The sequence below is a fragment of the Rhinatrema bivittatum genome, chromosome 6, assembly GCF_901001135.1.
Source record: "Rhinatrema bivittatum chromosome 6, aRhiBiv1.1, whole genome shotgun sequence".
NCBI classification, from domain to species: Eukaryota; Metazoa; Chordata; class Amphibia; order Gymnophiona; family Rhinatrematidae; genus Rhinatrema; species Rhinatrema bivittatum.
In genome coordinates, this window is record NC_042620.1 from 274,179,509 (window position 1) to 274,193,884 (window position 14,376).

The 14,376-nt window shown below is 48.1% G+C and overlaps 1 protein-coding gene across 2 annotated transcripts in view; it reads left to right on the plus strand.

The window, feature by feature from the left end:
- Nucleotides 1-14,376, plus strand: part of NLGN3 (neuroligin 3) — a 305,227-nt gene that overhangs the window by 210,577 nt on the left and 80,274 nt on the right. For both annotated transcript variants that reach the window (XM_029607233.1, XM_029607234.1), the window contains one exon: nt 11,087-11,272. In XM_029607233.1, the coding sequence (XP_029463093.1) occupies nt 11,087-11,272 (186 nt within the window). The remainder of the gene's footprint in view (nt 1-11,086; nt 11,273-14,376) is intronic.

Here is a 14,376-nt window from a genome sequence, read left to right on the forward strand (position 1 = left end):
CCTTTGGCAGAAACTTAGTATGCATACGCAAGGCCATACGATTGTGGAAGAACTTTGTGTACGCGTGTACATAACCAGAGCCTGAAGCCCACTGACCCTATGAGCTGAAGTATTTGCCTCCAGGAATATGGTCTTCCAGGTGAGTAATTTCAGGTCACAGGACTGCAGTAGCTCAAATGGAGGTCACTTGAGCCACGCCAGGACAACGTTGAGGTTCCAGGACGTGACCGGAGGCCGAAGAGGAGGCTTCAGCTGGAGGAGGCCCCGCATGAAGTGGCCCACCAAGGATTGGACCGAGACTGATGTGCCAGTGACACCTCGATGATACGCATTGACAGCGCTGAGGTGCACTCTGACAGAACTGGTCTTAAGCCTGGATTCGGACAAGTGCCGCAGGTAGTCCAGCAGCTGAGGAAGGGGACATGAGAAAGGGTCTAATCCTTGACCTCCACACCAGATGGAAAAATGTTTCCACTTTGAGCTGTAGGACTTCCTGGTTGAAGGTTTTTGGGACTCCACTAGGTCCCGGGAAACACAGTCTGAGAGCTGCAGAGGCTGGAGGATCATGCGCTCAACAGCCAAACTGTGAGGGACAATGCCCGGAGGTTGGGATGGTGCAGGGTGCCCTGATTCTGCGAGATGAGATCAGGTACCATCCCCAGTCGGACGGGCACCTGCACCGACAGTTCCTGCAGGAGTGGGAACCAAACCTGCCGAGGCGAAAAAGGTGCCACGAGTATCGTGGTCCCCTTGTCCTGCTGGAGCTTCAGCAAGGTCTTCGGAAGGAGTGGTAGGGGGGGTACGCATACAGTAGACCCTTCCCCTAGTGAAGGGAGAAGGCATCGCAGGCTGGATGGCCATTCCCCTCAATCAGCGAGCAAAACTTGCTCATCTTGTGAGGGGATGGGAACAGATCCATATCTGGTGGACCCCATCGGCAGAACAGCTCAGCCGCTACCACTAGGTTGAGGGACCACTCGTGTGGCTGGAAGGACCGGCTTAGGTGGTCTACCAGTGCTTTGAGGTGACCTGGCAGGTAGGTCGCTCGCAGAGACATCCCCCTGAGCCAGGGCCCAGGTCCATACTTGCACTGCTTCCTGGCAGAAGAGGAACGATCCCGTGCCACCCTGTTTGTTGTACCACATCGTGACCTGGTTGTCTGTCCGTATCAGAACTTCTTTGGACGACAACTGGTCTCTGAACGCCCACAAGGCATACGGTATTGCCCGAAGCTCCAGGAAGTTTAATCTGACAGTGGGCTTCGCAGCAGTCCAGAGGCCTTGCATGTGCGTGGATTAAATCATACCTCCAAAATTGTAGTTACACAGTCATCACTGACAATATAGACTCCTTCCCTGTAAACCTCGACTGTGGTGTCCCCCAAGACTCCTCCCTATCTTCTACCCTGTTTAACATTTATATGTTCCCTCTCACCAACCTTCTTTCTAAGCTTGGTTTCACGCATTTCATCTATGCAGATGATGTGCAAATCCTCATCCCTTTCACAAATTCCATTCTCACCGCTCTCCAAAATTGGGAAACCTGTCTTGCCTCCATTAACCAGTTCCTCACTGATATGAACTTGTCTCTCAACCCCCAAAAAACTGAACTCCTTTTCATCTCCTCCAAACACTCATCAATACCTATACCCTCCACCCTCTCCTCTTCCACTTTCCCAACCTACACACGAAACCTGGGGGTCATACTTGATAACCAACTCACCTTCAAACCCTACATCAAATCTATCCTCAGCAACTGCTACTTCAAGCTGCAAACCCTTAAAAAACTCAAACCTCTACTTTACTTCTCCGATTTCCGTACTGTACTCCAGTCTATCATATTTTCTAAAATAGATTACTGCAACGCTCTCCTCCTTGGCCTCCCTGCTTCTTCCATCAAACCTTTGCAACTACTTCAGAATGCTACTGCACGTATCCTCACAAATGCCAATAAGAAGGCCACATCACTCCCACCCTGATTGATCTCCACTGGTTTCCTATACAATCACGTATCCTCTACAAAACTCTTACCCTCATTCACAAAAGCATCACCAATGAGCATTACAACTGGATAAACCCCCCGTTCCTTCCTCGCACTTCCACAAGACCAACTCGCCCCTCTCTCCGTGGAACCCTCTGCGCTCCCTCTATAAAATCAACTAGACTCATCTCTACAACAAACAGAGCCCTTTCACTTGCCGGCCCCACCCTCTGGAACTCCATGCCCCCAGACCTACGCACTGAAACCTCCACACCCAAATTAAAAAAAAAACTCAAGACATGGCTCTTCCTACAAGCCTACCCCTCTTTATCCTCTCATGCTAACTCTTCTCCTTCTGTGACCCACCGCTAAAAATCTCATTGCATTATAGCAGGCCTCCCAAATTTTTCCCCTGTTCTTTCTCCCAAATAAGAATCAGCAATCTCAATGAACGTATTCTTTGAACCCTGTACATAGCCTCTCTCATTGTTATTTTTGTTTATCCCCCTCTCCTAACTTATTTTACCCCCAGTTGAATTTATCAACTAAATTTTTTGGTTGATTGTTGTATACTTGTTGATTGTTCTTCTGTTCTGTGTTCTAAACACACTACCCAAACCAACACGGGTACATATACTATTTCATTTTTTTTAATCTTAAATTACTAGAATAAGATGAGATAGATTCTCTACTTTAATACCACTACAAAATAAATGGACATAACATAACACATCCAATTATGAGTTTTTTATAACAACATTTGTTACCGTATAGTCTTGGCACATGTATAGTGATAGAATTTATAAATAATCTGTTCCATTATTAATATTCGTGCCTTATTGTAAACCGTTGTGATGGTACCTAACTTAATGATGGTATAAAAACTTTTTTAAATAAATAAATAAAAGCCATGCCTATTTATACTTTTGTTCTAAGTTATCTGTAAACCGATACAATGTGCAAACGGTTGTCGGTATATAAAATCTTTAAAATAAAGATAAAATAAAATAAATAAATGTGCAGGCTGTTCACGTGTGCTTCCCAGCCTTGGGGGGACGCATCGGTGGTAAGGGTCACCTGGGGTGGGGGTGGGGCTGGAAGGGAAGTCCTTCTTCCAGGTTTGAGAGATCTTCCCACGAAGATAGAGATGCTCTCAAAGGGGCCGTTATTGTGACTGGAGCCTCGAGATCCTGGGACGTTTGTCTCCACTGGGACCATAGGGCCCACTGGGGGCTTCTCATACGGAGGCGGGCCAAAGGAGTCAAATGAACGGAGGCCACCGTGTGGCCCAAGAGACGAAGTAGGAGATGGGCTAGAACCCTCTGACTCTTGCAGACAATGGTAGCCAGCGCAGTAAGGGCGACCGCCCGGTCCCTGGACAGGAAAGCTAATGCTTGTGCCGTGTCTAGCCTGGTGCCAATGAAGTCCAGCTGGGGGGATGGACAGAGGTGCGACTTAGGGAAGTTTATCATGAACCCCATGGTCTGCAGAGTCTGTACTGTCAAGGCCAGAGCATGAAAGGCTCCGGAGCGAGAATCACTCCTGACCAGCCATTGTCCAGGTATGGGAACACATGGACTGAGCGACGCCTGAGGTAGGTGGCCACCTCCACCAAGCATTTGGTGAAGATGCAGGGGGGCCGATGTCAACCCAAAGGGCAAGCACTCTGTACTCAAAATGTGTACTCCCCACCAGGAAGCGGAGGTACTTCCTGTGGTTGGGAACAGTCACAATGTGTTCGTAAGCCTCCTTTAGATCGAGGGAGCACAGCCAGTCTCCTCTTTTGAGGAACAGTATCAGTGTGCCCAGAGAGACCATCTTGAATTTTTCTCTTACGAGAAATTTGTTCAACACCCTGAGGTCGAGAATGGGGCACAGGCTGTCATTTCTTTTCAGGATGAGGAAATATCTCAAATAGAACCCCTGGCCCCATCGATGGTGAGGGACTGGTTCGACCACACCTGCTTCAAGGAGGGCTGAGAGGTCCGACTGGAGAACGACCAGATGGGCGGGTGAATCCCATGATGGACATGGGGGAGCCGGCTGAAATGCAGACGGTACCCCTGACGAAAAATGGAGAGGAACCAACGGTCCGATGTTATTGCCTCCCAGTGGCAGGCTAATCTCAGGAGCCTGCCTCCAACTGGGGGATCGGACGTCAGGGGCCCTGACAGCTGGCTTACGCTCCCTCGCTGTCAGTCAAAAGCCCATGGCCGGGGCTTGCTGGGGGGCCGGCTGGGGTCTAGGCGTCCGCTGTTGGTGGGGACAACTCCTGGAACTGGTGCGAGGCGGACGAGTCCGGGCAGCCAGAGAATAATATTTCCTCTGCTGATAGAAGTGTTTTTGAGAATCTTGCTTGGATGATTTACTGGCTGAGGAAGATCCTTCTGAGGCACTAGCGGACAGCTGCTGAAGTGTATCATGGTGGTCCTTCAGTTGCACCATCACATTCCGGACCTTGTCCCCAAATAGATTCTCACCTTTATAGGTGAGGTCGGCGGGCCTGTCCTGGACCTCTGATCAGAGGTCAGGGGCCTGGAGTCAAGCCATTCTCCTGGTGCCAATGCCCAATGCAGCCAAGCGGGCTGCTATTTCAAACACATAATAGGTAGAACGCACCTCGTGTTTACCTGCCTCCAGACCCAGCCCAGTAATGGCAGAAATGGCTTCCTGCTGCTGCTGGGGAAGACCCTTCGCAAAATCTTGGACCGTTTCCAGAGATTGCGGTTGTACTGGGTCAAATACAGTTCGTAAGTGGCGATGCAGGCAACTAGCATGGTGCCTTGGAAGATTTTCCTACCCAGGGCATCCAGCTCCCTATGTTCACACCCCAGAGGAGCAGAAGCATGGGTACAGGAGCGCCTGGCCTTTTTAAAGGTGGATTCCACTATCACTGATTGGTGGAGAAGCTGTCTATTATCAAACCCCACGGCCTGTTGCACCTCATAGGTGGCATCGGCTTTCCTGTTAATGGGGGAGACAGAGATGGGGTGCTCCCACATGTGGAGGAGGAGTTCTTTAAAGATGTCATGAACTGGAATTGCCACGATTTCCTTAGGGGTGTCGAACTGGAGAACTTCCAGCATTTTATGATGTGCATCCTCCTCCGTAAGGAGCTGAAAGGGGATGGCTTCAGCCATGGCCCTGATAAACCCCTGACAAGTCCTCGGGTGATGACCGGTGCCATTCCTTCAGTGGGGAGGGCTCCAAAAGCGGGTCATCAGAGTAGTCCGAGGACGAGTCCGTGGAATCATCACCCCAGGGGTCATAGGGCCCCTCCTCCTCACTGGGACCGGCTCATCGGCCCTGGTCTACGAAGGCTTCAGAGGCCTCAAGGGCATTGGTGGCATCGAAGTTCCCCCGGCATGGAGGGGTTCATCAGCTGTGATAAGCCAGAGGGATCAGGCAAAGCCTCGGAATTGTGGGTGAGAGAACACTGTACCGGCCGTATCTTCCTCCTCGGAGGATCCAAGAATCGGGATCGCTCCGGTGGAGGGCATCGATGGCCAATGGGGCAACGAAGGCCCCTCGGGTACTAGTTGCATCGGTAGGGTACCCAGAAGGACATCCAGACGCTCCAGCAGTGGTGCCAACATCAATGGCTGAGGCTCGGGCACTGGTATGGGGGCAGGTGGTACCGCAGCTCAACGCTTTGTAGCGCTTTGAGTACCACTCACTGCACCCTGTGGTCCAACTCTTCCTGGAAGTCTGGGGTAGCCAGGACTGATGGAGGGGGACGAGGCATAACCAGCTTTTCTTCAGGTTTCCAAGGTGGCGCAGTGCCCTGCACCGGTTTTGGTGGGAAACGCCTTGGGCTACTGGGAGCAACAGAGGATGGGACCTCGATGGCCAAGGCCGCTTTGATGGCAGCTCAGCGGCTGCTGATGCCGCTCCGGAACCAGAACCATGGGTCAACAGTGACGGGTGGCGATGCTCGCGGGATTGCTTCCATGCTAGGCCCGATCTTTCCCCGCCGCTGAGGAGGCCGACGATCCAGAAGTGCGGGATAGCTGGGAGATCATCAAAGATCGGTCCCCCTCTCCCCGATCCTTGGAGGTACTAGGTATAGGGACTGAGAGAGGAAGCGGGTCGGACGGTTCCCCGCGATCTTTAGGTGTCGAAGAGACCAACGCAGGAGTGGATGAATTTCTCCATTTTATCAAGGCATGCCTGACGTCCTTTGGGTGTCATCTGGTCACACAGATGGCAGCCCCGGATGTCATGCGAGGCCCCCAGGCAGAAGATGCAAACCTCATGCGGATCCGTGATGGACATGGTCCACGGGCATTGAGAGCACCAACATAAACCGGTCAACACCATAAAAAACACCCAGTATGCGGTCGATGACCGGCGGTCACCGAAGGGCGAGGAGTCTGGAATCGACCGCAAGTTGGAAAAAAATGACCAAGGAAATACCAACCGCGAAGGGGGACCCAACGAGGACCTGAAAAAACAACTCAAAAAAATTGAGGAAAAAGCTGAAAAGTTGGAGCTCCATGGATTGCGAGGCAACTGCATCGCAGAAAAGAAATTTAATGACATGTAATGAAATTTAATGTGGATAAGTGCAAGGTGATGCAAATAGGGAAAAATAACCCATGCTGTAGTTACACAATGTTAGGTTCCATATTAGGAGCTACCACCCAGGAAAGAGATCTAGGCGTCATAGTGGATAATACATTGAAATCGTCGGTTCAGTGTGCTCCAGCAGTCAAAAAAGCAAACAGAATGTTGGGTATTATTAGAAAGGGAATGGTGAATAAAACAGAAAATGTCGTAATGCCTCTGTATCACTCCATGGTGAGACTGCACCTTGAATACTGTGTACAATTCTGGTCGCCACATCTCAAAAAAGATATAGTTGCAATGGAGAAGGTACAGAGAAAGGTGACCAAAATGATAAAGGGGATGGAACAACTCCCCTATGAGTAAAGACTAAAGAGGTTAGGACTTTTCAGCCTGGAGAAGAGACGGCTGAGGGGGGGATATGATAGAGGTCTTTAAAATCATGAGAAGTCTAGAACGGGTAAATGTGAATCGGTTATTTACTCTTTCAGTTAATAGAAGGACTAGGGGGCACTCCATGAAGTTAGCATGTGGCACATTTAAAGCTAATCAGAGAAAGTTCTTTTTCACTCAACACACAATTAAACTCTGGAATTTGTTGCCAGAGGAAGTGGTTAGTGCAGTTAATGTGGCTCGGTTTAAAAAAGGGTTGGATAAGTTCTTGGATGTTTTTGGATGTTCTTATGTTCTTAAGTCCATTACCTGCTATTAATCAAGTTGACTTAGAAAATAGCCACTGCTATTACTAGCATCAGAAGCGTGGGATATACTTAGTTTTTGGGTACTTAACAGGTACTTGTAGCCTGGATTGGCCACTGTTGGAAACAGGATGCTGGGCTTGATGGACTCTTGGTCTGACCCAGTAGGGCAATTTCTTATGTTCTTAAGAAGAGACTGAAGGGGGGGACTTCGTGTGGATTCGTAGATAGTAGCAGGCTGGGCATGCTCAGTCTGCTGGTCAAAGTTCTACAAACTTTGACAAAAGTTTTCCATGCCGAGTTCCATTGGATGATGTCACCCACATGTGAGGACCTCCATCCTGCTTATCCTAGGAGAAAATTCTTTCACTCAACACATAGTTATGATCTGGAATTCATTGCCAGAGGATTTGGTTCAGCAGTTAGTGTAATTGGGTTTAAAAAAGGTTTGGATAAGTTCCTAGAGGAAAAATCCAAACTGGTTGAAGGACAGAAGACAATGTGTGATGGTAAATGGAACTTACTCGGAAGAGAGAGCGGTGGAGTGCCACCTTGGTCGGTGTTGGGACTGGTCCTGTTCAATATCTTCGTGAGCGACATTGCGGACAGGATAGAAGGTAAGGTTTGTCTATTTGCGGATGATACTACTGCAACAGAGTGGACACCCCGGAAGGAGTTGAGAGAATGAGACGGGATTTAAGGAAGTTGGAAGACTGGTCGAAGATATGGCAGCTGAGATTCAATGCCAAGAAGTGCAGAGTCATGCATATGGGGTGTGGAAATCCAAAAGAAATGTATTCGATGTGGGGGTGAAGGGCTGATGTGCACGGAGCAGAAGAGAGACCTTGGGGTGATAGTGTCTAATGATTTGAAATCGGCGAAACAATGTGACAAGGCGATAGCTAAAGCCAGAAGAATGCTGGGCTGCATAGAGAGAGGAATATCGAGTAAGAAAAGGGAAGTGATTATCCCCTTGTACAGGTCCTTGGTGAGGCCTCACCTGGAGTACTGTGCTCAGTTCTGGAGACCGTATATCCGAAGGGACAGAGACAGGATGGAGGCAGTCCAGAGAAGGGCGACCAAAAAGGTGTGTGGACTTCATCGAATGCCTTATGTGGAGAGATTGAAGAATCTAAATATGTATACCCTGGAGGAAAGGAGGAGCAGAGGTGATATGATACAGACTTTCAGATACTTGAAAGGTTTTAATGATCCAAAGTCAATGACAAACCTTTTCCATTACAAAAAAATCAGCAGAACCAGAGGTCACGATTTAAAACTCCAGGGAGGAAGACTCAGAACCAATGTCAGGAAGTATTTCTTCACAGGAGGGTAGTGGATGCCTGGAATGCCCTTCCGGAGGAAGTGGTTGTTATAATTAGTGAGGTTTGGTGGACCCTTGGACACTGTGGCAGCTGCCACGCCCACGGGGGGAAGTCCCGTGAGGGGCCATAGGTCAGGCTCAGCTTAGAACACACAAACACAGAGATTGATTTAATAGACAATGTGATGAAGCCACCAGAGGTGGCAGTGGTGAGCAGTAGAAGTAGCCCGGCTGGGCTAGTATCCCTCAGGCGCTGGAACAGCAACTCCTCCGGTAGCAGTGCTGTAGTGGAAGGAACTGAGAATAATGAGTACAGTGGAATATGCACAAGTCCCAGTATGGAGAACCCCAGGATAAGGAGAGCAGGCCCTCGAGGAGCGAGTACCTGATCCCTGAGAGCTGAGAGGTTTGAAGGTGATGTACTCACACAGCGGTTCCACGTAGGAGATGGCACCAGGGCTGGAACAGAGGCAGGCCCTTGAGGAGCGAGTACCTGGTTCCAGGGAACAGCTCTGAGGTGAAGATAATAGTACTCACTGGTGTTGAAGATAGTGAATCCTTCCAGGAAGAAGAGAAGGTATGAGCAGGCAGTGAGTCAGGGAACATGGGCCCTCAAGGAGTGAGTACCGGTTTCCTGATAGCGACCTGAAAAGCAAATGAGGGCCCCGAGGAGCGGGTACCCCGTTAGCGTTAAGAGTCCAATGGAATTGGAGGCAGAGAAGCTTGGTACGGAGAGCGAATCCCATCCGTAAGGAATTCCCTTGCTAACTCAAAGCTTGCAAACATTGTAGACTTTAAATATCCGGGCAGCGTGACGCCATCACGGGGGGACGCCCTGAGGTTCGCACCAAGTAGGAAATAAGAGAGAGGGCCACGTGATACGCGCGCCCCCTAAGGTACTAGTGGAGCATGGCGGAAGGCATCGCCCAAGCCGGTCCGGGAACGCCAGAGAGGGCGGCAGGCAGACGCCGCGGCAGCCAGGCATCCATCCGCAGCAAGAGGAGGAGCAAAGAAAGAAAGGTAAGTGGAGTGAAGCCGTCGGGAAGGGACGGTTGCAACAGTGGTGAAGACTAAAACTGTGAAGGATTTCAAAGTGGTGTGGGATAAACACTGTGGATCCATAAAGTCTCAAGGATGTGAATGAAGAGAAGAGGCATGGGGATGGCTTGCGGGAATGATGGCTACTTCCTGGTGATTAATACCCTTACTCAATAAACATACACCCGGTTAATGCGACCAACATTGCTCTATGCTTCAACGGCAAGAGGAAATGTGGGACAAAGGATTTGCATTCACAAATAAGCGTGGGAGTAGCTTGCTTGTTGCGGCGGTTACTACCCCTAACCAATTAAACCTGATTCTTCACTTTGAATACATATACAGCACAGCTCACTGCTTCAGCGGCAGGGGGGAATGAAGATAAGAGGATTTACAGTCAGACAACTACCAACTAGGATTGAAATGCATAGTCTGGGTAAACAAATAAATACGGGAGAAGCTTGCTTGTTGTGTCGGTTACTACCCTGAACCAATACTTCACTTTGAATACATATACAGCGCAGCTCACTGCTTCAATGGCAGGGGGAATGAAGAAAAGAGGATTTATATTAAGACAACCAACAAGGACTAAATTGCACCCGCTGGGTAAACAAATAAGCGTGGGAGTAGCTTGCTTATGGCGGCGGTTACTACCCCTAACCAATTAGGCTTGATACTTCACTTTTATGCAGCTCCAGTACTGCTCTCTATATCAATGGCAGGGGTGGAAGGTAAATTAGAACCAAAAAGTTACCAATAAGCAGTAACTCAGCGGTCAGTTACCTCAGCGGTCAGGGTAACAGATAAGTGTAAGAAAAATAACTGTGAAAGCTTGCTGGCAGACTGGATGGGCCGTATGGTATTCTTCTGCCATCGCTTCTATGTTTCTATATTATTAATTAATAAGCAATAGTAGCTTGTGATTTATTTAATGTTTGGGTACTTGCCACATACCTGTGACTTGGATTGGCCAGTGTTAGAAACAGGATACTGGGCTTGATGGACCCTTGGTCTGACCCAGTATGGCATATCTTAAGTTTTATTGTTCTTAGAGGCATATTCAAAAGGGCAGCCGCACTGTGGAATATACTCTGCTATCTTAAAGTTTGCCGGCAAATTTTTAACTGGCTAACTTTATCAAAGCTCTTTGGCCTGATTAGACTTAGCCGGCTATGTTAACTGGCTAACTCTGAATATCGGAGTTTGCCATTTACCATAGCTGGCTAATTCAACTCCTCCCAATTATGCCCTGTAATGCCCCTAAGTTAGCCGACTAAATTCTAGCTGGCTATTTTATTAGCCAGCTATAATATAATCAGTTAAGTGCCCAAATATTCTTTTAGCTGACTAACTTCTGAGTTAGCCGGCTAAATGCTTTTGAATATGGACCACAAAGCGTTCAGGAGTAATGCAGATGATATTTTGATGTTTTTCCTACTTTGATGTTATAACCTAATTTCATGCCTGTGATTGGTTGTAGGATTCCTGAGCACAGGTGACCAAGCTGCTAAAGGAAATTATGGACTGCTTGACCAGATTCAGGCATTGCGATGGATCAGTGAGAATATTGCCTTCTTCGGTGGGGACCCCTTACGAATTACTGTCTTTGGATCTGGTATTGGAGCATCCTGTGTGAGCCTCCTCACACTATCTCACCACTCGGAGGGTAAGTCTGGGGTCTCTCCTTCTCACTCTGTCTCATCACTCTGAGAGTTAGTCTGGGGTCTTTCCTTCCCACTTTGTCTCAGAACTCTGGGGGTTAGCCTAGAATCTCCTCCCTACTCTGTCTCATCACTCTGAGGGTAATGATGGGGGTCTCTCCTCTCCACTTTGTTTCACCTCTCTGAGGGTAAGTCTGGAGTCTCTGCTCCCCACTCTGATCCACCACTATGGGGGTTAGTTTGGGGGGTCTCTTATCCCCACTCTGTCTCATCACTTTAGGGTTAAGTCACGGTCCCTCCTTCCCGCCCTGTCTCACCACTCTGGTTTGTCTTGAGTCTCTCCTCCTCACTCAATCTCACCACTCTGAGGGTTAGTCTGGGGTCTCTCCTCCCCACTCTATTTCACCAATCTGAGAGTTAGTCTATGGTTTCTCCTCCTCACTTTGTCTCACCACTCTGAGAATCAGTCTAGGGTCTCTCCTGCACTCTCTGTCTCATCACTCTGAGAGTTAGTCTGGGGTCTCTCCTCCCCACTCTATCTCACCACTCTGAGAGTTAGTCTGGGGTCTCTCCTCCCCACTCTGTCTCATCACTCAGGGTAAGTCTGGGGTCTCTCCTTCTCACTCTGTCTCATGACTCTGAGAGTTAGTCTGGGGTCTCTTCTCTCGATTCTGTCTCACCACACTGACTGGTCTGGGGAGTACTTCAAGGAGACATTAACTGGATGAGATAAGCTAGAGGAAGTAGAAGTGCAGTGGACAAAACTAAAAAGAGATATTCAAAGGGGCAACCAGCATTTTGTATAGAGAAGTAAATAAGGATGAGGAAAAATAGACCTTTGTAGGTTTATAAAGTAGTAGCTGGAAAAGTAAGGGGGAAAATGTTAGTGCTCATAAACTACAAGAGATAGCAGAAAGAGGAAGACAGTCGACAATATCTGAAAAAGCTAAGAGAATCTGGGAAAGGTGTCAGGAGAGCGAAGGCACTAATGGAAGGAAAAATGGCAAATACAGTAAAACAGAGGGACAAGACTTGTTAGGATATGTTAGTGACAGGAGGAAGTGCAAAAACAGGAGTGCTGGACTCAAAGGTGAAAGGGGGAATATGTAGAGACTAATAAGAATAAAGAGAAATTGTTTAACAAATATTTCTGTTCCGGGTTCACTGAAGAAATGCTTGGAGTAGGACCACAGAAAAATGCAAAAAGTAGGAATGCAAATGAGTTATACCTCAAATAGTTTTCAGAAGATTGTATTCGCTAGGAGCTAGCAAAACTAAAAGTAGATAAAGCAATGGGGCTGGACAGGATACATATAACCATGTGTATTACAGGAACTTAGAGAAGTCCTGGTAGGTGTGCTGGCTGACCTTTTCAATGTTTATTTGGGCGTGCTTCCAAAGGACTGAAGACAGATGATAAAGGGCATTGGGAAACGGAGTTCATATTAAGGAAAATGGGGTTATCAGTGGTGTGCTGCAGGGATCAGTCTTCAGTTCAGTTCTACTTAACATTTTTGTAAGTGATATTGCTAAGGGCTATCAGGAAAGATTTGCTTTTTTACAGATACCACCAAAATCTGCAACAGGTTAGATAAAAAGGAAGGTGTGGAAAACATGAAGAATCTAGCGAAGCTTGAGGAATGGTTTAGAGTCTAGCAGCTAAGATTTAATGCTAAAAAATGCACGGTCAAGCAGTACAATACAGGGCGTGACGTTCTGTGCACAAAACAAGAGTGGGATCTAGTGATGATAATACCTGATGATCTTAAAGTGGCCAAACAGCTAGATGAAGTCAAAAGCAAGAAGGATGCTTGGATTCATAGAGAGAAGAATAGTCAGTGTGAAAGAGGTGGGGATATTGCCGCTGTATAAATCTTTGGTGAGACCTCATTTGGAGTAGTACTATCAGCTAGAGATGTGAATCGGAACCGGAATCGGTTCGGATTCCGGTTCCGATTCACATCGTGGGTTTTTTTTTTGTCCGGCCCGATCGCAGTTTTGTTTATCGGCTGCACCCAAGCCGATAAACAAAAAACCCACCCTGAACCTTTAAAACTAATCCCTTAGCTTCCCCCACCCTCCCGACCCCCCCCAAAAACATTTTACAGGTACCTGGTGGTCCAGTGGGGGTCCCGGGAGCGATCTCCCGCTCTCGGGCCGTCGGCTGCCACTAATAAAAATGGCGCCGATGGCCTTTGCCCTTTCCATATGACAGGGTATCCGTGCCATTGGCCGGCCCCTGTCACATGGAGGGAGCAGTGGATGGCCGGCGCCATCTTTAAAAATGGCGCGGGCCATCCAGTGCTCCTACCATGTGACGGGGCTGGCCAATGGCACGGATACCCTGTCACATGATAAGGGCAAAAGGCCATCGGCGCCATTTTGATTAGTGGCAGCCGATGGCCCGGGAGCGGGAGATCGCTCCCGGGACCCCCACTGGACCACCAGGTACCTGTAAAATGTTTTTGGGGGGGTCGGGAGGGTGGGGGAAGCTAAGGGATTAGTTTTAAAGGGTTGGGTGCGTTTAGGGGTTATTTTTGTGTGTCGTTTTTCCCGCCCTCCCCCAAAACGATAAGAGAACCCCCACGAACAATATCGTGGGGTTTTCCTATCGTTTTGGGGAGCCCCCGATTTCTGACAATTTTGAAAATATCGACAATATTTTCAATCGTCCGAAGCCCGATTCACATCCCTACTATCAGCATTGCTGTCCAGGCAGTGCATGATGCCACCAGGTATGGAATGCTTATATCGCTAAGGAGGCTGTGACCTTTCATTGAGCCAAAAGGCCCGCAACAATAACATTTATTTATTTATTTATTTTTATATCACATCAGTTTACAGGAAACGAGTGGAGCTAGTAAAAACATTGTTTTCTTATTATTTGTTACAGTATAACTTAGAATCAACATTGACTGACTTAAGATAACATTAACATTGCTTGCTGCTATGAACATAATCAAGGAGTATCAAAGGTGTTAGGGAGGACCTATTTCTTACAGAATAACTTAGAGTTAACAATAACTGAGATAACGCAAAATTTGTTGCTACTAAGAGCCTTATCAATGTGTATCAATGGAGTGCATTCCTAAGCTTTATTTGGGTGGGA